This window comes from Scleropages formosus, chromosome 5 (assembly GCF_900964775.1).
Source record: "Scleropages formosus chromosome 5, fSclFor1.1, whole genome shotgun sequence".
Classification (NCBI taxonomy): domain Eukaryota; kingdom Metazoa; phylum Chordata; class Actinopteri; order Osteoglossiformes; family Osteoglossidae; genus Scleropages; species Scleropages formosus.
Window position 1 is genome coordinate 136,728 of NC_041810.1, and position 20,901 is coordinate 157,628.

The 20,901-nt window shown below is 48.1% G+C and overlaps 1 protein-coding gene across 1 annotated transcript; it reads left to right on the forward strand.

Annotated features, from left to right (window-relative positions):
- Positions 1-357: 357 nt before the first annotated feature.
- Positions 358-20,739, forward strand: LOC108942541 (protein mono-ADP-ribosyltransferase PARP12-like). Its single transcript, XM_029251693.1, has 12 exons — positions 358-705; positions 4,489-4,624; positions 7,204-7,492; positions 7,868-7,918; positions 12,785-12,911; positions 14,766-14,931; positions 15,977-16,097; positions 16,640-16,736; positions 16,908-16,989; positions 17,191-17,321; positions 18,154-18,305; positions 18,610-20,739. Exons 1-12 carry the CDS (start codon positions 428-430, stop codon positions 20,622-20,624), a joined length of 3,645 nt encoding a protein of 1,214 aa, XP_029107526.1. The 5' UTR covers positions 358-427; the 3' UTR covers positions 20,625-20,739.
- Positions 20,740-20,901: the final 162 nt, after the last annotated feature.

The following is a 20,901-nucleotide window of genomic DNA, read 5'->3' on the forward strand; positions in this document are numbered from 1 at the left end:
TAATATGCACTTAAGAGATCTTGGGAGAAGTGAGTCCAGACGAGGTGAGTTTTAAAACCCTTCTTCAACGTAGAGAGAGATTCAGCAGTTCTGAGTGAGAGGGGGAGGTCATTCCACCACATCGAGCCACAACCTGAAACCTTCCGGCTTTTCCTTTTGGAGCTTGTGCGTGGGAACACCAAGCGGGCAGAGATGGAGGAGCGTCGCGCGCTCTAGTTCGGGTGTAGCCAGTAACCCTTACATGTTGGGGTCTTTATGGTCTTTGGACTGCACCCTGCGTTCCAGTCGCGGGTCTTGACAAAAGAGAGGTCTTGACGTGTACGATCGTTGAGTTTCGTTTTCCCGTGAAGCGCCCGCTCAACAGTCAACTCAGGCGCTCGCGCCGCTGCCTTCTCCGTGGGCTTAGTCACGCGGCCGTCGGAGCGCAATGGAGTCGCATCTCATGAAGATCCTGTGCGGCAACAAGGGGGCCATGGACTACGAGGAGCTGGTGGACATCGGCGCGGGACTCCTCGACCTGCAGGGGCTCTTCGAGGTGGTGTTCGCGAACGGCGCGCTCTTCCCGCTGGTGGACGTCGGCGGCGCGAGGCGCGTGGTGGCGCGGACAAGCGCGAGGCTGTGCAGGGCGCGCGACTGCGGCGGCTGCGCCAACCTGCACCTATGCAAGTTCTACCTGTACGGGGAGTGCAGGGCGAGCAGGTCGAGGTACATAAGAAAACAGTGTGTAACCGTAAGCTTTGTTTACTGCTGGTAGTATCACTTTTTGAACGTACAGCTTACAGCCAGCCGCGTCGACGGTGGGGAATCACTGCAACTAGGCCCTCTTCTTGTGTGATACGTGTGGCTTTCGTCATGAATTATCATGTCATACATTATTATTGTTAAATTTCATCAACAAGTCAGTGAGTACACCTTTCCTTACTGAGATTCACATCTTATCTTTTCAATACTTTGTAGCTCCGCCTTTATTTTTGATGAGAGTCAATCCTCTTCGGCATGGAGGATACTAACTAATAATCATGTGGCACAAATTTCAGGAGAGATATTCCGCCATCATCAGAGAGAATTTTTTTCAGCTAGTCTTTGCTTGAAGCAAGGTGTTCTTTAGATTCAAGTCAGGTGACATACTTGCCAAAGGTCATAGTTTCCACTTCTGTCTTCTGTAATACAGTCTCGTGTGATTTCGGCACTGCGCTTTGAATCGTTATCATGCTGGAATATTCCTCTTCTGCTAAGCTTCTGGAGACAGAGTCATCTCCTGTCAGTCAGTATTTTGGTATATCCACAGGTATTCAGGGTGCCATCCCTAAATGTCATCTCCCCAACACCTTTTGCACTCATGCAGCCCCATATCATGACACTTCCACCGCTGTGCTTCGCTCTCGGGACTATGCACTCGCTGCGGTAGACCTGGCTATGTTCGCGCCAAACGTGCTGGACCCTATCTGAGCCAAACAAGTTTATCTCGGTCTCACCTGACCAAAGAACGCGCTCACAATATTCATCAGGCTTCTCATGTTCTTTAGCAAAGTTTAATCTTGCAGTTTTGTGCCAAAGAGCAAGCAAGGGTTTTTTTTTTTTTTCTTGGACACCATCATAGAGGTTGACATTACACAGTGTCCTTTGCACTGCGTGAGCTGTCACAGAAACCCCGATTTCCACTTATCACCCCTGTGCCAAGTCTGAAGCACTTGCTTGTCCGTTTCTCAGCTCTAGATTGTGTAAATAGCGCACTTTCCGTGGCGTCATTTCAGGAGGACGTCCACTGCGGCTCTGATTAGCAGTACTACGGCCCGTTCTATGCCTCCTAATTACTGCTGAAACTGTGTTCAAACAGATTTTTAGTTGGTCACCACTATTCCTGTATCCTTCTCCAGCCTTGTGAAGTCTAACAATCACCAATTCATCTGGCAATTCTTTTCCATATGGAGCCATGATGCAGATAGACACAGCCCATCAGTCTAAAACTGAAAAAATGCTGCCCTTCGCAGGTTATTTTATAAGCGTGTTCATGCAGTTAGGCTAATTGGAAATCACAGGTCTGCTCAATGTCGTTTCAGTGATCACAGGTTCTTTAACTTGTGTGTCAGTGATCACAGGTGTATTCACTTTTGTTGCACTGACTTTCTACTTTGGGGCCTGTATTTTCAATAAAGTCTTTCCAAAGTGTTTGTTTTTGATTGTTCATAAGAGGAAATACTCTACTTGTCAACAATGCAATTATTGAGAGGTGAGACAATTTTGAATCACACACACACGCACAGACTTTCATAACCGCTTGTCCCATACGGGGTCGCGGGGAACCGGAGCCAACCCGGTAACACAGGGCGTAGGGCCAGAGGGGGAGGGGACACACCCAGGAGGGGATGCCAGTCCATCGCAAGGCACCCCAAGCGGGACTCGAACCCCAGACCCACTGGAGAGCAGGACCCGGTCCAACCCACTGCGCCACCGCACCCCCCCCCCCAATTTTGAATCACACACACACACACATTTTCAGAACCGCTTGTCCCTTACGGGGTCACGGGGAACCGGAGCCTACCCGTCAACACAGGGCGTAAGGCCGGAGGGGGAGGGGACATACCCAGGACGGGACGCCAGTCCGTCGCAAGGCACCCCAAGCGGGACTCGAACCCCAGACCCACCGGAGAGCAGGACTGTGGTCCAACCCACCGCGCCCCCGCGCCCCCCCCCCCCCCCCCAATTTTGAATCATTTGACATTAAAGTGATATTGCACAGGGGTGTACTCACTCTGTTGTACATTATAACAAGTCACTTTCATGAACTTTAAAACAAAGTGGATGAGAAAACCGTTACATGAACCCTTAACTGTTTCACTCACAATGGCGGCAGTCTTGATGATGGAGCGCAATTATAGCTAACATCACCTTGACGTAATCATCTTTAATGCCTTTCAAAATGGTTAATCATTTTAGCTTCTGGAAGATTTTCAGTAGAACTTTATTACAGCAATAATATTGTAATACCATCATGGAGTTGTTGGGGTTACAGAGAGAAAAATGTCATTTTCACAGTAACATCAGCTCATCTGGTCTTCATCTTTAACCTTCACTTCCTGAGGGAACATCCTGGTTCTGTAACTATGAGAAGCAAGTGTAATGATAATAAGAAACGTGTCCAGACACGAAAACTTTATTAATTTTTACTTATTTAAATTTTATTGTTTAGTGGGTTGAGATTTTCAACAATATTTGTTATTCCCCATTTTTCACAAGATTTTATTTTTTTCCCCCCCTTTGAAAAAGCTATTTACAGATCTATGTGTTTGATTATTGTGGGTTAAGATTTTTTGCAATATTTGTGTATTATTCCACATTTTTCGCAAGCTTTTAATTTCTTTCCTCTAAAAAAAGTTCTTTAAAAATCTGTATCTGTTTTTCTTGATAGCTAATTTAAACCTGGATGCACTAGGATAATATTTTAGTGAAAAACATATATTTTAAAATTAATGTTTATCTCTAAAATATGGTGGGTCATAGTATGGACACTTTGTTTTTCAAAATAGTGTTTTTTTGACTGGTTGTTTAAACAGACTGGGGCCTTGTTTAAGTGATTATGTATCCATACTAATTGCCACAAGCATAATTTTCGATTGATTCATGAAATTGACACAACTGATCATTTCTGTTTCAGGATTTTTTTCCGCAGCGTTGACATTCGACACATTTAAGATATGTTTTTAATCATTAACGCTCTACCAACAATGCCAGGATCATTACGTTTCTATTTACTTTTACGTCTTTTTATTTAGCAGGTGCTTTGTAGTCGTATCAGCCCACACCCTATTCGCTCAAGGTGACATACAGTATTAAGACTTTCAGTGTAATACTTACAATGAGTCACTCATCCATACACCAGTGAAACGCCTTTCTCTCTGTCATTCACACACACACACACACACACACACACACACACACACACACACACACACATTAAAAGGCTAACTGCTATAATCGCTGTGTCCAGAACAGGAAGAAGGTTAAAACAATGCTACTACTAATAATAGCAAAGGACCCTCCCATAGATTGTCGCTTCTTTTTGAGTTCTTTTTATTTCCAGAGTCACTTTCTCTTAAACCTTCTTTTGAATGAAGAGAAACAGACTATTTGCCGCAGCTAGATTTTCATTCTTGTCTTTTATGCTGTTTCCCAGGGCACCAGCCTTGATTTAACGACTTTTTGTCATCACGGGCTCTTTAAGAAACTGAACGGATCCGCGTGATAGCGTGTTCATTATGCATCGTTTTCCACCGAAGGCGTTAAGCAGTTACAGCTCATGTACTGTAGTGGAGAATGTGAGTTTGTGAAAACTTAAATCATAGTTGCAATATACAGATCTTAAATGCAAAATATTTAGAAACAAACAGAAACAATAGTGTCACTGGGTGAGTTGTGATGGAAATACAGGTGTTCACCTGGTGGATGGACCACGCTGAGCTTTTATCCTGTTGCGTGTGATACTTGTAGACGCGGATGCAGCTACTGCCATGACCTGAACTCGGAGAACAATGCCTGGGTGCTCAAGGAGAACCACCTGGAAATGCTGGACAGCGTGGAGCTGTGTACGCTGCTTCTCCAGAATGACAACACGCTTCTGCCCCCGGTGCGGTCGCCTTTTTCAACCTCTCCTCTCCCCTGACGCTTTGTTGGCCCGGTGTGTTTACCAATACGAGGAACGTTCCTTTAGACATACCTACCGTAACAGAGCAGCCATAAACAGAGTAAATATGTAGTAATGAGGTGGAATGTGGAAGTTCTAGCTGGCCAGTGCCAGCTCTGATTATTTGCAATCAGTCCGTGGTTTTCTAAGCGAACGGAGGAACAGAGGTAGTTTATCAGTGCATACCTGCAGGGTGCAAACACCGAGAGAAAAGCAGACGCCACACACACCGAACAGGACTTGAACCTCTGCCCACCAAGCAGCTCAGGGGCTGTGCCACCATGTCCCGCTAGTACATGTAAATGTACTGTTGTTGAATTTGCGGTTTTCCTCTCTATATTCAGGGTTCTTTGGAGTGTCAATAATGAGGCACAGTAAAGCTATAAAATAGTTTATTACTGTTCTCACCGAGTGTGATGTATAGTACTGTGCAAAAGTTTTAGGCACTCGGTTGGGGGGGAAAAAGCTGTAAAGTGAGAGTGCTTCCAAAAATAATGCTCTTGATTAATAAACTTCCTACAAAGCTTAGTAACCATCCGTCGTCCACAACCGCTTGTCCCGAGCCGGGTTGCGGTGGGTTGGCCGGGTCCCGCTCTCCGGCGGGTCTGGGGTTCGAGTCCTGCTTCGGGTGCCTTGTGACAGACTGGCGTCATGTCCTGGGTGTGTCCCCTCCCCCTCCAGCCTTGCGCCCTGCGTTGCCGGGTTAGGCTCCGGTTTGCCGTGACCCTTCTTGGGACAGACGGTCTCAGACAGTGTGTGTGTGTGTGTGTGTGTGTGTGTGTGTGTGTGCGCGCGCGCACTTTCTTTAATGACATACAAAACCCTTACTGTAATACTATAACTTTTTGCAAAAGGAATGCTTTGAAATATAAAATATGTTATTTCCCATTGACACTAATGTAGAAGACATTAAACAACACACACATTTTCAGAACCGCTTGTTCCATATGGGGTCACGGGGAACCGGAGCCTACCCGGTAACACAGGGCGTAAGGCTGGAGGGGGAGGGGACACACCCAGGACGGGACGCCAGTCCGTCGCAAGGCACCCCAAGCGGGACTTGAACCCCAGACCCACTGGAGAGCAGGACTGTGGTCCAACCCACTGCGCCACTGCACCCCCCCACATTAAACAACACTCTAAAACAAATATTTTTGTGAAACATCTAAGCCAGGGGTGTCCAAAGTTTTTTTGGTGAGGGCCAAATACAGAAAAATAAGCAAAGGCCCGGGCCACACACAAGAGGTGACATATTGACACATGATTACTGTGTGTATTTCTAACTCACTTCTTTAAAGAAATATTCATTTTCCCACCGTGTTTGAAATCTTCTACACTCACTTGCTATCTTGCGTTTCTTCGGTGCTGCCATTTCTGGTGACTCGTGGTAAATATTTTTCTTTGCTTAATTTTGTTTAGTGGAGAAGCACCTTTTCTGTGACTGGCTCCATCTAGTGTTGAAACTGAGAAGTGCAACAGAGTTGAGCTCAAGCGCCATGTGCGGGCCATATTCAATTATATTTTCAGAATTTGCTGCGGGCCAATAAAAACTGACCCGCGGGCCGCAGTTGGCCCGCGGGCCGTAGTTTGGACACCCCTGATCTAAGCGCTTAGGGGGGCGCGGTGGCGCAGTGGGTTGGACCACAGTCCTGCTCTTCAGTGGGTCTGCGGTTTGAGTTCCGCTTGGGGTGCCTTGTGACGGACTGGCGTCCCGTCCTGGGTGTGTCCCCTCCCCCTCCGGCCTTACGCCCTGTGTTACCGGGTAGGCTCCGGTTCCCCGTGACCCCGTATAGGAAGAGCGGTTCTGAAAAATCTAAGCGCTTAAGACTTTTCTCGTGTCCCTCTGCACGTCTTTTCTCGGCCTTTCTGCACTCCCCAAAATTCTCTTATATATCCTTACCCAAATCAAAGACCATCCAAGGTCTCCTGCATCTAATCCCAATAAATTTAATTTACAAGTAATACGGGTGCTTTCTTCTCGAAATTTCTACAGCGCACTGTCGCAAGGATATACACACCAAAGAAAGAAAAGCTATAAAGGTTGTATATAATGATGCGCTACAATAAAATACATAAATTAATACCATACCGTGACTAATATAATAAAGAATGAGAATTCCAGTCATATAAAAATAGTACAATTATTTACAAGACTATATGTTAGTGGCATAAAAAATTATGATGTGATGCATTAAGCATACAGTATTTTCATAGGGTATATAATATGGTAGATGTACTGTATATGCTACAACGTACACAGTGACAGTGTGAGAGTGACGCCCCACAGTGACACCTGAAGTTACTGTAACGGCTAGGCAGAGACGTTAATCTGCTTGTCAGTCTCAGTTTCAGCTGATACACACAGGTATCCCGAACACATAATTCACAGAGTCACCATAGTAATTCACTCCTAGAGACTGAAGGTTGCACCTCTTCGTGGTTTGAGCTCCAAGCTGCTGTTTATAGTGCATCGTTATTTACAGTAAAGCACTCGCTGAAGCGAACACCTTCTGTTTTTCCAGGTGTGCGTCTCGTACAACGAGGGCTCCGGGCAATTCGGACGCTGCCCCGAGCAGGAAAGCTGCCGGAGGCTCCACATCTGCGACAAGTACATCCGAGGGACCTGCGGGGCAGGGGCAGATTGTCCCCGAGCTCACGACTTTTTTGAACCCCACCCTCTGAATACCCTGAGAGAGCGCGGCATACCCAACGAGCTCATGGCCTCCATGTTCTCCGTGTACCAGAACATCCAGGCCATGAAAATGAGCAACAGCAAAGCACCCCGAAGTGCCAGCGCAGCACCGAAGAAAGGTTCTTATCCGGGTGAAAGTCTTAATTACAAATGGCAAAGTGGAAATTTACCTGGTTATTTAAGTGTGGCCTAATTCTCAGACATTCACATCTCTTAATATATTGAAAATAGCTAAACCTTCTGGGGGTGAACTTACTTTTTCACATCACTGTACATATACTGTATTTAGACTTCTTTTCGATATAATTATTGTTGGTGATTCTCAGCTTCCAATGTCCTCATTGCCATGGCACAAAAAGCAACATAGAGTTAAAACCATGTGAAAATCACTTATGTTCAAAATTAAAGATATTGTACTCATTTTGCCCACATTTAAAGGAATTTTTAGCTGAAAAATAAAATAATTTTTATTAAATAATGTTTTTCTTTTTCAGAAATGACTGAAATCTGTCTGTACTTTGTCAAGGGTAGCTGCAGACAAGGAGGTGAGTATGGGAGTTTTCCTGCATGTTTGTGAGTGCAGTGAGCCTACATCCATCCATCCATCCATCTTCCTCCGCTTTATCCGGGGCCGGGTCGCGGGGGCAGCAGTCCGAGCAGAGTACTCCAGACTTCCCTCTCCCCGCACACCTCCTCCAGTTCCTCTGGGGGAACCCCAAGGCGTTCCCAGGCCAGCCGGGAGACATAGTCTCTCCAACGTGTCCTGGGTCTGCCCCGAGGCCTCCTCCCAGTGGGACAAGCCCGGAACACCTCCCCGGGGAGGCGTCCAGGAGGCATCCGGAACAGATGCCCGAGCCACCTCAACTGGCTCCTCTCGATGCGGAGGAGCAGCGGCTCTACTCCGAGCTCCTCCCGGGTGACTGAGCTCCTCACCCTATCCCTAAGGGTGCGCCCAGCCACTCTGCGGAGGAAACTCATTTCTGCCGCTTGTATCCGCGATCTCATTCTTTCGGTCATGATCCAGAGTTCATGACCATAGGTGAGGGTAGGAACGTAGATCGACCGGTAAATTGAGAGCTTCGCCTTACGACTCAGCTCCCTCTTCACCACAACAGACCGGTACAATGACCGCATTACTGCGGACGCCGCACCGATCCGCCTGTCAACCTGCCGCTCCATTTTTCCCTCACTCGTGAACAAGACCCCGAGATACTTAAACTCCTCCACTTGAGGGAGCAACTCCCCCCTAACCCGGAGGGAGCAATCCACCTTTTTCCGACTGAGAACCATGGCCTCGGATTTGGAGGTGCTGATTCTCATCCCCGCCGCTTCGCACTCGGCTGCAAACCTCCCCAGTGCACGCTGCAAGTCTTGATTCGATGAAGCCAACAGGACCACATCGTCCGCAAAAAGCAGAGACGAGATCTCGCGGCCACCAAAGCAGACACCCTCCGTTCCCTGACTGCGCCTAGAAATTCTGTCCATAAAGATAATGAACAGAATCGGTGACAAAGGGCAGCCCTGGCGGAGTCCAACATGCACCGGGAACAGGTCTGACTTACTGCCGGCAATGCGAACCAAGCTCCTGCTCCGGTCATACAGGGAACGAACAGCCCGTAGCAACGAGCCCCGAACCCCATAATCCCTAAGCACCCCCCACAGGATGCCACGAGGGACACGGTCGAATGCCTTCTCCAGGTCCACAAAACACATATGGACTGGTTGGGCAAACTCCCACGAACCCTCCAGCACCCTAGTGAGGGTATAGAGCTGGTCCAGTGTTCCACGGCCAGGGCGAAAACCGCATTGCTCCTCCTGGATCCGAGGTTCGACTATCGGTCGGATTCTCCTTTCCAGTACCCTGGCATAGACTTTCCCAGGGAGGCTAAGGAGTGTGATCCCCCTGTAGTTGGAACACAATCTCCGGTCCCCCTTCTTAAAAAGAGGGACCACCACCCCGGTCTGCCAGTCCAGAGGCACCGTTCCCGAACTCCACGCGATGCTGCAGAGGCGTGTCAACCAAGACAGCCCCACAACATCCAGAGACTTGAGAAACTCGGGGCGGATCTCATCCACCCCCGGAGCCTTGCCACCGAGGAGTTTTTTGACTACCTCAGCAACTTCAACCAGGGTAATGGACGAGTCCCCCTCCGAGTCCCCGGCCTCAGCTTCCTCTACGGAAGGCGTGTCGGAGGGATTGAGGAGATCCTCAAAGTACTCCTTCCACCGCCCGAGAACATCCTCAGCTGAGGTCAGCAGCGCACCACTTCCACTGTAAACAGTGTTCGTGGAACACCGCTTCCCCCCTCTGAGTCGCCGGACGGTTTGCCAGAATCTCTTTGAGGCCGACCGAAAGTCTTCCTCCATGGCCTCACCGAACTCCTCCCAAGCCCGAGTTTTTGCCGCGGCGACTGCCAGAGCCGCGCTCCGTTTGGCCCGTCGGTACCTGTCAGCTGCTTCAGGAGTCCCATGAGCCAGCCAGGCCCGATAGAACTCCTTCTTCAGCTTGACGGCATCCCTTACTTCCGGTGTCCACCACCGTGTTCGGGGATTGCCGCCGCGACAGGCGCCGGAGACCTTATGGCCGCAGCTCCGAACCGCCGCACCGACAATGGAGGAGCGGAACATAGTCCATTCGGACTCAATGTCCCCCACCTCCCTCGGGACCTGGTTGAAGCTCTGTCGGAGGTGGGAGTTGAAGACCTCTCTGACAGGGGCCTCCGCCAAACGTTCCCAACAGACCCTCACTATGCGTTTGGGCCTGCCAGGTCTATCCAGCTTTTTCCCCCGCCATCGAATCCAACTCACCACCAGGTGGTGATCAGTTGACAGCTCAGCCCCTCTCTTCACCCGAGTGTCCAAGACATATGGCCGAAGGTCAGAAGAAACGACTACAAAGTCGATCATCGACCTCCGACCTAGGGTGTCCTGGTGCCAAGTGCACTGGTGGACACCCTTATGCATGAACATGGTGTTCGTTATGGATAAACCGTGACTAGCACAGAAATCCAATAACAACTCACCGCTCGGGTTCAGATCAGGGAGGCCGTTCCTCCCAATCACGCCCCTCCAGGTATCACTGTCGCTGCCCACGTGGGCGTTAAAGTCCCCCAGTAGAACGACAGAGTCCCCAGTGGGAGCGCTTTCCAGCACGCCCCCCAAGGACTCTAAAAAGGCCGGGTACTCTACACTGCCGCTAGGCGCATAAGCACAAACGACAGTGAGAGACCGTTCCCTGACCCGAAGGCGTAGGGAGATGACCCTCTCATTCACCGGGGTAGACTCCAACACATGGCGGCTGAACTGGGGGGCTATTAATAAGCCCACACCAGCCCGCCGCCTCTCACCTTGGGCAACGCCAGAATAGTGGAGAGTCCACCCTCGATCGAGTAGAGTGGTTCCAGAACCCAAGCTGTGAGTGGAAGTGAGCCCGACTATATCTAGACGGTATCTCTCGACTTCCCGCACCAGCTCAGGCTCCTTCCCCGCCAGTGAGGTGACATTCCAAGTCCCAAAAACCAGAGTTGGCGCCCGAGGTTTGGGTCGGCCGGGCACTCGGCCCCGACCACCGCCCAACTCACAATGCACCGGCCCCTTACGGTTTCTCCGGCAGGTGGTGAGCCCACCGAAGAGCGGCTCCACGTTATGGCTTCGGGCTGAGCCCGGCCAGGCCCCGTGGGCATAGACCTGGCCACCAGGCGCTCGCATGCGAGCCCCCCCCCCAGGCCTGGCTCCAGGGTGGGGCCCCGGTGACCCCATACCGGGCGGGGTAAACGGACGCCTTGATTTTTCCTTCATAAGGGGTTTTTGAACCGCGCTTTGTCTCGTCTGTCATCCAGGACCTGTCTGCCATGGGAGACCCTACCAGGGGCATGTAGCCCCAGACAACATAGCTCCTGGACTCATTCAGGCACTCAAACCCCTCCACCACGATAAGGTGGCGGTTCACAGACACCCCTTATGGCGGTGAGCCTACATGTGAAGTATATATTTTATAACACATGGAAATGAGCGGCCACTTTATCAGATGAATAAAACCGGCCATCAACACTTCGGCTCGCTCTTCCCTACTGCTTATAGATTGCGTTTGTACAGAAAACCAAGTGTGTGGACGCTGCCGACTGACACGCTGCTGAGGGCCCAGCTCTGTCACGCTCACGTCCTCGTGCCAGTCGACTGCACCTGCCCTGAATTAGAGCAGCCAGGTGTAAAGGAAGTCGTGCTGGCTCGTCTGGTTGCGGAACCTCATCGAGTCTACCCGCTTCTCCTGCGATAGCAAAGGAACCTCAGTTACCTCCTCGTCCTTTCAGTCCCTCTTCATCCCCCGTTTGCTGCCTTCCCGGTTTCAGATCTCCTGCTTCGCCCGATCGACTTAGATTCCTGTCTCGCCCCAATAACAACGTCTGTGCCTCGAAGGACCCGCACTGGTCCCTGACTACGAGCGTCATTTACTCCTCGTTCGGGTTTTCACAATAATAGAACCCGCAGTTGTGTCCATACCCACTCCTTGGTCCACCACTAGACAGCAGTTAGTTAAAGTGTCTTGATTTCTGAGTTCTAAAGCAGCTACAAGTCCCTGCGCAGCTATGTCGGGCAAATAAATATAGTTTTAAAATATTTTGCTGACATGTTTCATTTACATTTATTCATTTAGCAGACGGGGGGGCGCAGTGGCGCAGTGGGTTTGACCAGGTCCTGCTCTCCGGTGGGTCTGGGGTTCAAATCCTGCCTGGGGTGCCTTGCGATGGACTGGCGTCCCGTCCTGGGTGTGTCCCCTCCCCCTCCGGCCTTACGCCTTGTGTTACCGGGTAGGCTCCGGTTCCCTGCGACCCTGTATGGGACGAGCGGTTCTGAAAATGTGTGTGTATGTGTGTATAAGATACAAAAACAAGCAAATACAGTTCCGGAGTAGTGGCTGAATAAAGGCTTTATCTGGTGATGCTCATGAAGTTACGGTGCATGAACATTTACACCGTACATGAGCTGGAGAGATCTTGGGCGAAACGGGTCTGGAAAAGGTGAGTTTTCAGACCCTTCTTGAATGTAGACAGAGTTTCCGCAGTTCTGAGTGAGAGGGGATGGTCGTTCCACCACAACGAAGCCAGAACCGAGAACCTCCGAGCTTTACCTTTCGTGCGCGGGACCTCCAAGCGAGCAGAAGTAGACGAGCGAAGGGGTCTAGCTGGGGTGTTGATCGAGACCTGTGAATAGCTGGGAGAAGTTCTATTGATGCATTTGTAGGCAATAACAAGGGTTCTGAATTTGATTCGGGCAGCTATAGGAAGCCAATGCAAAGAAATGAGAAGAGGAGACACGTGGCAACGCTTTGGCGTTACATGTTGACATGTAATACAGCTGATTGGATCTTTGCGAAGTTTTTTCCCCCCTTTCTTGCTCTCTGCACGTTAAAGACAAATGCTGGCGGATCCACTTCAACATGCCTTACAAATGGGAGGTGAAGAATGGCAAGGGTTGGTCTGCGCTCCCGGACAACGAGGGCATCGAGAGAGACTACTGCAACCCAGCCAAGATTAACAGGTATCCCAGTACGTACGCAGAACACTGAAACGGGACAGTAATACCTGTCGTTGTGCAAGGCATTGGTGGTTATGGGCAAAGGAGTATCCCATCAGGAGAATTCGCATTATGAAATGATCAAATTGAATTAACAATATGTACTTCTTGTGGAAAAAATAGTTTGTACTCTCTGCTGTGTCTTTGTCAGGGTTGTATGACGGATAAGTGACGGTGTTATGCGTTAAAATGCTCTTGTACTCAAGTATTAGACCCATTGCATGAGAAAATGGTGAATAGCTTCAGCAGCCGTCATAGTCGTTTTTCATTGTGCTGGACCCCATTATTTGAGGGATGGGTGTATCTGCAAAAGTTTAGTGCATTTCTAGCATTAGCTCCAGAGGACGGGTGGTAATTTAGATCAGTGGTTCTCAACCTTTTGGAACTAAAGCCCCCCCCCCAAACCTCTCCTATTATGTGGCACGCCCCCCCCCCATGACTAGATAGATAGATAGATAGATTTTTTTTTTCGATTTTTTTGTACTTTTTTAACTTTTATGGTTTTTTTTCTTTTAAAACTATATAAAGGACAATAGTGGAACACGCCCTTAATTTATCAAAAATGTTTTTGAACAATATAGAACTAATTTGTAACATTACGTGTAATGTAATGCGATATGCAAACCGGGACGTAGGGTGCGTTTCGCTAGCCATGCCATTATAAATTAGTGGGAAACCTGCGCTTGCTTCTTTTTACGAAGAAGCACAATGCGCGGTTCGACGTTGGACAGCGCAAGCCTGAGGTCATCCTCCACCTGCAGGCGATTTCGGCATTTTGTTTTCAACGCTGCCAATTTTGAAAACCCGGCCTCCACAAATAACTTGAGGCGAATGGAAGCAGCAATTTAACGGCGGCGTCAGACAACTGAGGATATTCAGTCATCAGTGAACCAAAACGAAGGCAGAGAGCAAGAGCTCTAGACTTTTTAGCTGGAGGTGCTGATGACGGACCATCGCCACAACTCCTTTAGCGCGTGTGATGAACTTATCCATACCAACTTATTAGTTCGACTGGTATCTCTGACGTTCTGACTCGTGTCTTCTCTGCCAGCTATACGTAAAAGGCGGGCTTAAGCTCCGCCTCTCCAGCTCAGAAAGAAAATGCAGAGGGAGAAGGAACGCGTTTTTAAAATATTTTTAATTATAATTATTTTAAAATATTTTTTAAATAATGAAGAGCTTTTTACATAGATTGTTATGGTTTTTCATTTTTATGCACATTATCCCGTTGAGAACCAATGATTTCGATGATACGATCAGCGTGGCCACGTCCTTTTCATCAACTGGCTGGAACGATGCAAAACGGCATCGAGAATGAGATACCTCATCGAAGCTGGAAGCGAGACTAGGGATTCCCTGCTGGATCCATAGTCGTGTGTCGCATATTTTAGAGCGGAAACAATTCTGGAAATGCAAGCCAGACAACCCGTGAGAAGTGGCGTTAGTTACGGTGGATGTTGTTTCAAAATAGGAAGTGAGACTTGCTGCTATTCTCATTTAATAACTTTGAGTAACATTTTGACCAAGCTGCAAAGAGGGCCTTTCTGTAACGGGTGACCGAGTCTGACCAGGCTCCGTGGTGTGCTGGCAAGGCAGTAGAGACTTCCTTCTCGGTACTTTACCGAGGTACTGAATTAGGCTGAGCCTCAATGTCTGATATCCTGGCTCTGGGGATACATTGAACAGTTTTACATTTCTGATGGTAGAATCACCAGTGTAGTGCACTTCATCAGTGCTGAGTGACACACTGTTCATGACTTCACAGCAGTTATTATTCCAATGCAAATATTCTGCATAAGTCTTATCGTGCTTTCGCAGTGAAGGAAGCGAACCCGTGTGCTTCGACACGATGGAGCAAGGAACATCCAAAGTGAGGCGGCTCTCCACTGTGTCCTCTGTGCTCCAGCCCAACTTTGTCCTCACCACGGAGTGGGCCTGGTACTGGGAGGACGAGTTTGGGGCCTGGATCCGATACGCTACTGTAGTAAGTGGAAAACGGACAAGAGAGGAAATTGACTTTAATCATCAGCTAAATGGTCACCCTAACGTCACCGTGCAGATATATACAGTATGACGGCAAGTGCAGATTATATGCGTAAGCAATGAGTGCTGAAATGGCAAGGCTTTTACTCATTAATTTCACAAAAGCGACTTGCATGGAATGCAGCTGATCCGGATTATATTAGGCACTCGATGCAGCGCTTCGTGTCAGAGATCTTGCAGTGCTGTGATGACGCATACAGTTCTTTAACTGCTCTCACACATCCTGCTGGGCGCCACCTTGCGATGGTGATAACCTGCGGAGCTGCTGCTTCATCGCACCTTTGAGTGACAACTGGTCCACCTACTTTCTGATCACCGCTCACTTAAAACAGCCACCCTGTTTACCTCCTCAGTTCTTTAAATCGCAGAGCGGCTTCTGGCTCGTTTATTCCTCATACATAATGATGCAGGTGACACCTGCTGTGTCACACCTGAGCGCCATAGATTTACACAGGTTTACAAAGAAGGAGGCGGCCGAAGGTTTGCTGTGGCCGAGAGGATGTGCCCTCCCTCCTGTCAGTACCGCTGTTGGTTTCTGACTGCCTATGCCTGGAAACGTGTGCTTTACAGCTGTCTTTGTGGTTCTCCTGCTCTGCCCTGTCATAGTTACTCAAATTTATGGGAGGTTTAATGCTTATGTAAACAAAGAGCTCACAGGTTTACCTTCCCTGCTGAAAGCAACAGCAGATGGGAGGTGGAGAAGGCCTTTGCCCTCCGCTCATCTGTGCTACGTTGCCTGTCTGGCTGAGGGACTCGCTGACTGTCAAAATCCCATTTTCACTTATCTTGCTTTGCTTAAAGTGGGGACCCCATACGATCACCGCGTGCCAGTTTTCCTAGGTGATCCACCGACATCTTCCATCACTTTTGGAAATACAACCATCTCCAAGACTGCCTCTTTCAGGGCCCTTGGCTGAATGTGTCCAGTGATTTTCTCTCTGATGTGGAAGGACAGTGTTTCTCCAGCATCTATTTCTGACCTACAGGAAAGGATGCACCGTATGTCATCCATCACCAGTGAGGACCTGGAGCGGAGGTACCAGGAGGACAGCGGCGCTGTTGTCAAATTCACAGCAGGGCAGCAGGCATACGAACTCAGCTTCAAAGGTGCAGTTGAACCCCTGCTTCTGTACAGCTGCCTGAAAATACGGCATTAAAAAGTAGTGGAATGCGTGTTACCCAGTTTACATAAAGTATTTTGGGTTCTGTATTGAGAATCTAACATACCTTCTCATAATTTTGTTTTGCTGATGCTTTTCTCCAAAGCAATGTTAAGCTTGTACACTATGCTGCTTACATTGATTTACCCATTTATAAAGCATGGTAAATTTTACTGTACCACTTTAGAGAACATGCACCTTCATCCAGAGTACTGCAGCAGGAGCAGGGTTCCAACCACAGCCGGCACCTAGATTGAAAGACTTCCTGAGTGGCTTATGACTGTTAAAAGGGTGAAAATAAACATGGTTAAGGGACTGCACTTGCATCCCCAGGGGAGCTGTGGTATACAAGTAACTCAAGTGGAATTGCTTTGTGAAGAAAACAAGTGATGTGATTTTGTGCAAAGTGAGCAGAAAGCAGTGCTGGCTCTTCAGCAGTGGGCTAAATAAATCATATAAATGTAAATGTACCGGGCCCTCGCTTTACAGACATGGTACAAAGAAACGAAAAGTATGGCACCAAGAGGAACGTGAGACGGCGACCAGTGTTTGTCTCTTCAGCAGATGCACAGAAGGCCAGAACCAGGTGGGTTTGGCTACACACTCTGCGAACAGATTCATTCTGCTTAATTTTTCTGTGTGTTGAAAACAACGAATATGTTAAATTGGACTGAAGGGAGAAATAGAACCGTTAATCTGCGTGGTTTGGCATCACGTATAGTTCAGCTTTGTTTTATGTCTTCTGTGTTAATTTCAGCAAAAGACCAAACAATGCTGCTAATTTTAAAGCTGTGCCCGGTTATTGGGATAAGACTTTGCTCTCTGACACCGAATACAAGGTATGGGTCAATAGTCCTTTCGTTCAGCTGTTACATCAACAAAATCACTGACTACACGGTGCACGAGAAACCAGGGGTTCCCTCCTGTGTCGCAAAGTAAAAAAATATCCAGCTCATACTTTCAGGAGCTCATTAGTGTTTTTTGTCTATGATTGAATTTTGCACTGGCATGTGATCCTTTTCGAATGATTTTCCTTACAGTCAGTCAGTCTACAAAGTTCCACGGATGAGTACAAGAAGATACTTGATCTCTTCATGAAAACAATGCGAGGATACAGGATTTACAGCATCGAACGAGTCCAGAACATGTCCCTGTGGCAAGTCTTCCAGTGGTGTGTTTCATCACATGTCTACGGCATGCACAAAGACCACGTGCTCAGACAAGGAGTGCTTTCTTACACGCCACTGACACCAGCTTCCCAACTGTAGCTCATGCTTATAAGTACACTCAGCCCTCCTGTCACAGGTCCTGTACTCTGAATATCCTTCCTTCATACCATGGGCTTACCATGGGACTTTACTCCCACAACCGAAAAGAGTTTATATAAGGACGGCGGTAGCCTTTCCTGCCAGTCCTTTTAGCCATTTGTAGCTTTTTAAAAGCAACGGTTCACTCCCAGTAAAACGCAGTTGCTGTGTGTACCTTGTACGCTGGTACACAACATTTTAATGAGGTAAGGAACTGTAAAAAGTTCTTTTAACATCTAACAGTTAAAAATTTTTAAGCGTGGTGGCACATTTTTAGTCCAGGAACCAGTTATTTTTTCCAGCAAGAAATGATGGACGTGACTCGGCCTCATAATGAAAATTGGCCTAGCGGTATGGTTTCGTGGAACGAATTAACCCCATTATGCAAGGGATGGATGTGTTTGGATGCGTTGTTGACAGGTTTTTGAACTTTACTTTCTAACAAGGACATTTGCTTTTCACGCAATATATTCTCCGCATTCGTTGCTGATTCATTTGTAAAATTTAATCAGAAAAACCGGCAAGTTAACGTCAGACTTTCAGGGTGCCGAGAACATGTGTTCTTTGCATCAAAAATTGCAAATTCTGCTCTGTACTGTAGCTGTTTTAACACATTGAAATGTTGTTGACCTCGAAAGTGTTTCTTGTTCTCGGAGCAATGCGGCCAGTGACCTTTCCTTTACCGTGTGCCTTTAGGCAGAGAGACCTGATGAAGAAGACCAGCAGTGGGAAGCACTCTATAGAGAAGCTGCTCTTCCACGGCACAGATTCGAAACACATCAAAGCCATTTGCCAGCAGAACTTTGACTGGCGGATCTGTGGGACTCACGGAACTGCCTACGGGAAAGGTGAGCTACTCGCATAGCACGCTGAATGTGGCTAAATATAGCTGTGTTGGCAGCAGTGTGGAGGAGTCCAGTGTGAACTTCACACTGGACTTATGTGTTTATTGCTTGCAGAACAGTCAGTACTTACGAAAGTCTGCCTGTAGAAAAGTAATGGACTGTTGTGTGTATTAGTCGATATTAGAGACACTACATATTTCTCTCTTGCTTACTTTCTCAGATTGTTTTGAAGTTAATGTTTTAAAGAATTTGTTTCTTCCATTTTATCCAAAATTAAAAACATAATTATCTTCACTATATCCCGCAGGTAGTTACTTTGCTCGGGATGCCAAGTACTCTCACAGCTACACAAGCAATTCAGGAGTGAGATCGATGTTTGTGTGTCGTGTCCTGGTGGGCAGCTACACCAAAGGGTGCTCCAGCTACGTCCGGCCACCCTCCAAGGATGGCGGAGACGTCAACTTCTACGACAGCTGTGTGGATGACATCCATAACCCCTCCATATTCGTGGTGTTCGAGAAGCACCAGGTGTACCCCGAATACCTCATCCAGTATGGTGAAGACACACTGCCTCTGCCGACTATAACTTTGTGGAACAGGCTTTTGAAACCAATCCCAGGGCAAGACATGGGCGGTGCCTCCACCCCTGTGTTCTCCAGTCCAGTGAACGCAACACCTTTGGCCAGTGCTTCCACCCTTGTGTTTCCCAGTCCAGTGAAACCAACACCATCTTACAGTGTCTCAACCAATGTGTCCTCTGGTCAAGTGAAACCAACACCATCTTACAGTGTCTCAACCAATGTGTCCTCCGGACAAGTGAAACCAACACCATCTTACAGTGCCTGCACCCCTGTTTCCTCCAATCTAATGAAACCAGCAACCTTAGCCAGTGCCTCCAGCCCTGTGTCCTCCAGTCCAGCAAAACCAGCACCATCTTCCAGTGCTTCCATCAATGTGTCTTCCAGTCCTGTGAAACCAACACCATCTTCCAGTGCCTTCACTTCTGTGTTCTCCAATCCAGTCAACGCAACAACTTTAGCCAGTGCCTCCACCCTTGTGTTTCCCAGTCCAGTGAAACCAACACCATCTTACAGTGTCTCAACCAATGTGTCCTCTGGGCAAGTGAAACCAACACCATCTTCCAGTGCCTTCACTTCTGTGTTTCCCAGTCCAGTGAAACCAACACCATCTTACAGTGTCTCAACCAATGTGTCCTCTGGTCAAGTGAAACCAACACTATCTTCCAGTGCCTCCACCCCTGTGTTTCCCAGTCCAGTGAAACCAACACCATCTTACAGTGCCTCAACCAATGTGTCCTCTGGGCAAGTGAAACCAACACCATCTTACAGTGTCTCAACCAATGTGTCCTCTGGACAAGTGAAACCAACACCATCTTACAGTGTCTCAACCAATGTGTCCTCTGGGCAAGTGAAACCAACACCATCTTCCAGTGCCTTCACTTCTGTGTTTCCCAGTCCAGTGAAACCAACACCATCTTACAGTGTCTCAACCAATGTGTCCTCTGGTCAAGTGAAACCAACACTATCTTCCAGTGCCTCCACCCCTGTGTTTCCCAGTCCAGTGAAACCAACACCATCTTACAGTGCCTCAACCAATGTGTCCTCTGGACAAGTGAAACCAACACCATCTTACAGTGCCTGCACCCCTGTTTCCTCCAATCTAATGAAACCAGCAACCTTAGCCAGTGCCTCCAGCCCTGTGTCTTCCAGTCCAGCAAAACCAGCACCATCTTCCAATGCCTCCGTCAATGTGTATTCCAGTCCTGTGAAACCAACACCATCTTCCAATGCCTCCACCAATGTGTCCTCCAATCCTGTGAAACCAACTCCCTTAGCCCATGCCTCCACCCCTGTCTCCTCCCATCCACTGAACCCAACACCATTTTCCAGTGCGTCATCTCTTTGGTTCTCCGATGCAGTGGAAACTACAGCTCCAGCCAGGGCTTCTTCTGGGATCTCATATTCAGTAAGAGTTACGCCCAATGCAGGTCCCACATTATTATCTAATGATCTAGAACAGTATGGTTTTTCTGATGACTTTCTAGACATTCCCTTTTACAGCTCCTCCTCAAACTTAGTGAGACCACTGTCCTCAGATGCCTACTACGCCCCCTCCCAGAGCTCTGCAGGCACCTCTTCATACACACCCAGTCCCAACTTTGGCACCGTGACACTCACATCTCATTCCGGTTCAAGAGACACATGGCCTGATCCACCTTCTCGCCTGGGATCAACTCGACCAGCAGCTGCCACCCCTTTACGCAGTGCAAAAAGTAAGGAAAAAGATTGCATACTGCTTTAGTTCACAGCTGTCTACACACTTCAAATTCACACTGAAACACTTTGCTCTATAAAGGTATTAATGTTGCTTCTTTTTTACTAAGCGCTGTTTCACCGCTCTTTAACACTTGAATCCATAACCGAAGAAACTTGTAATTAATATTACAAGAACGGAATAACTGACTTATTTCCTATAAATGTAGCAAGATTTTATTTGAATTTTTGAGGAAACAAACTGCTTTAAAGTATGCAGAATATAAGATGTCTGTTTATAAATTGGGGGTGCGGTGGCGCAGTGG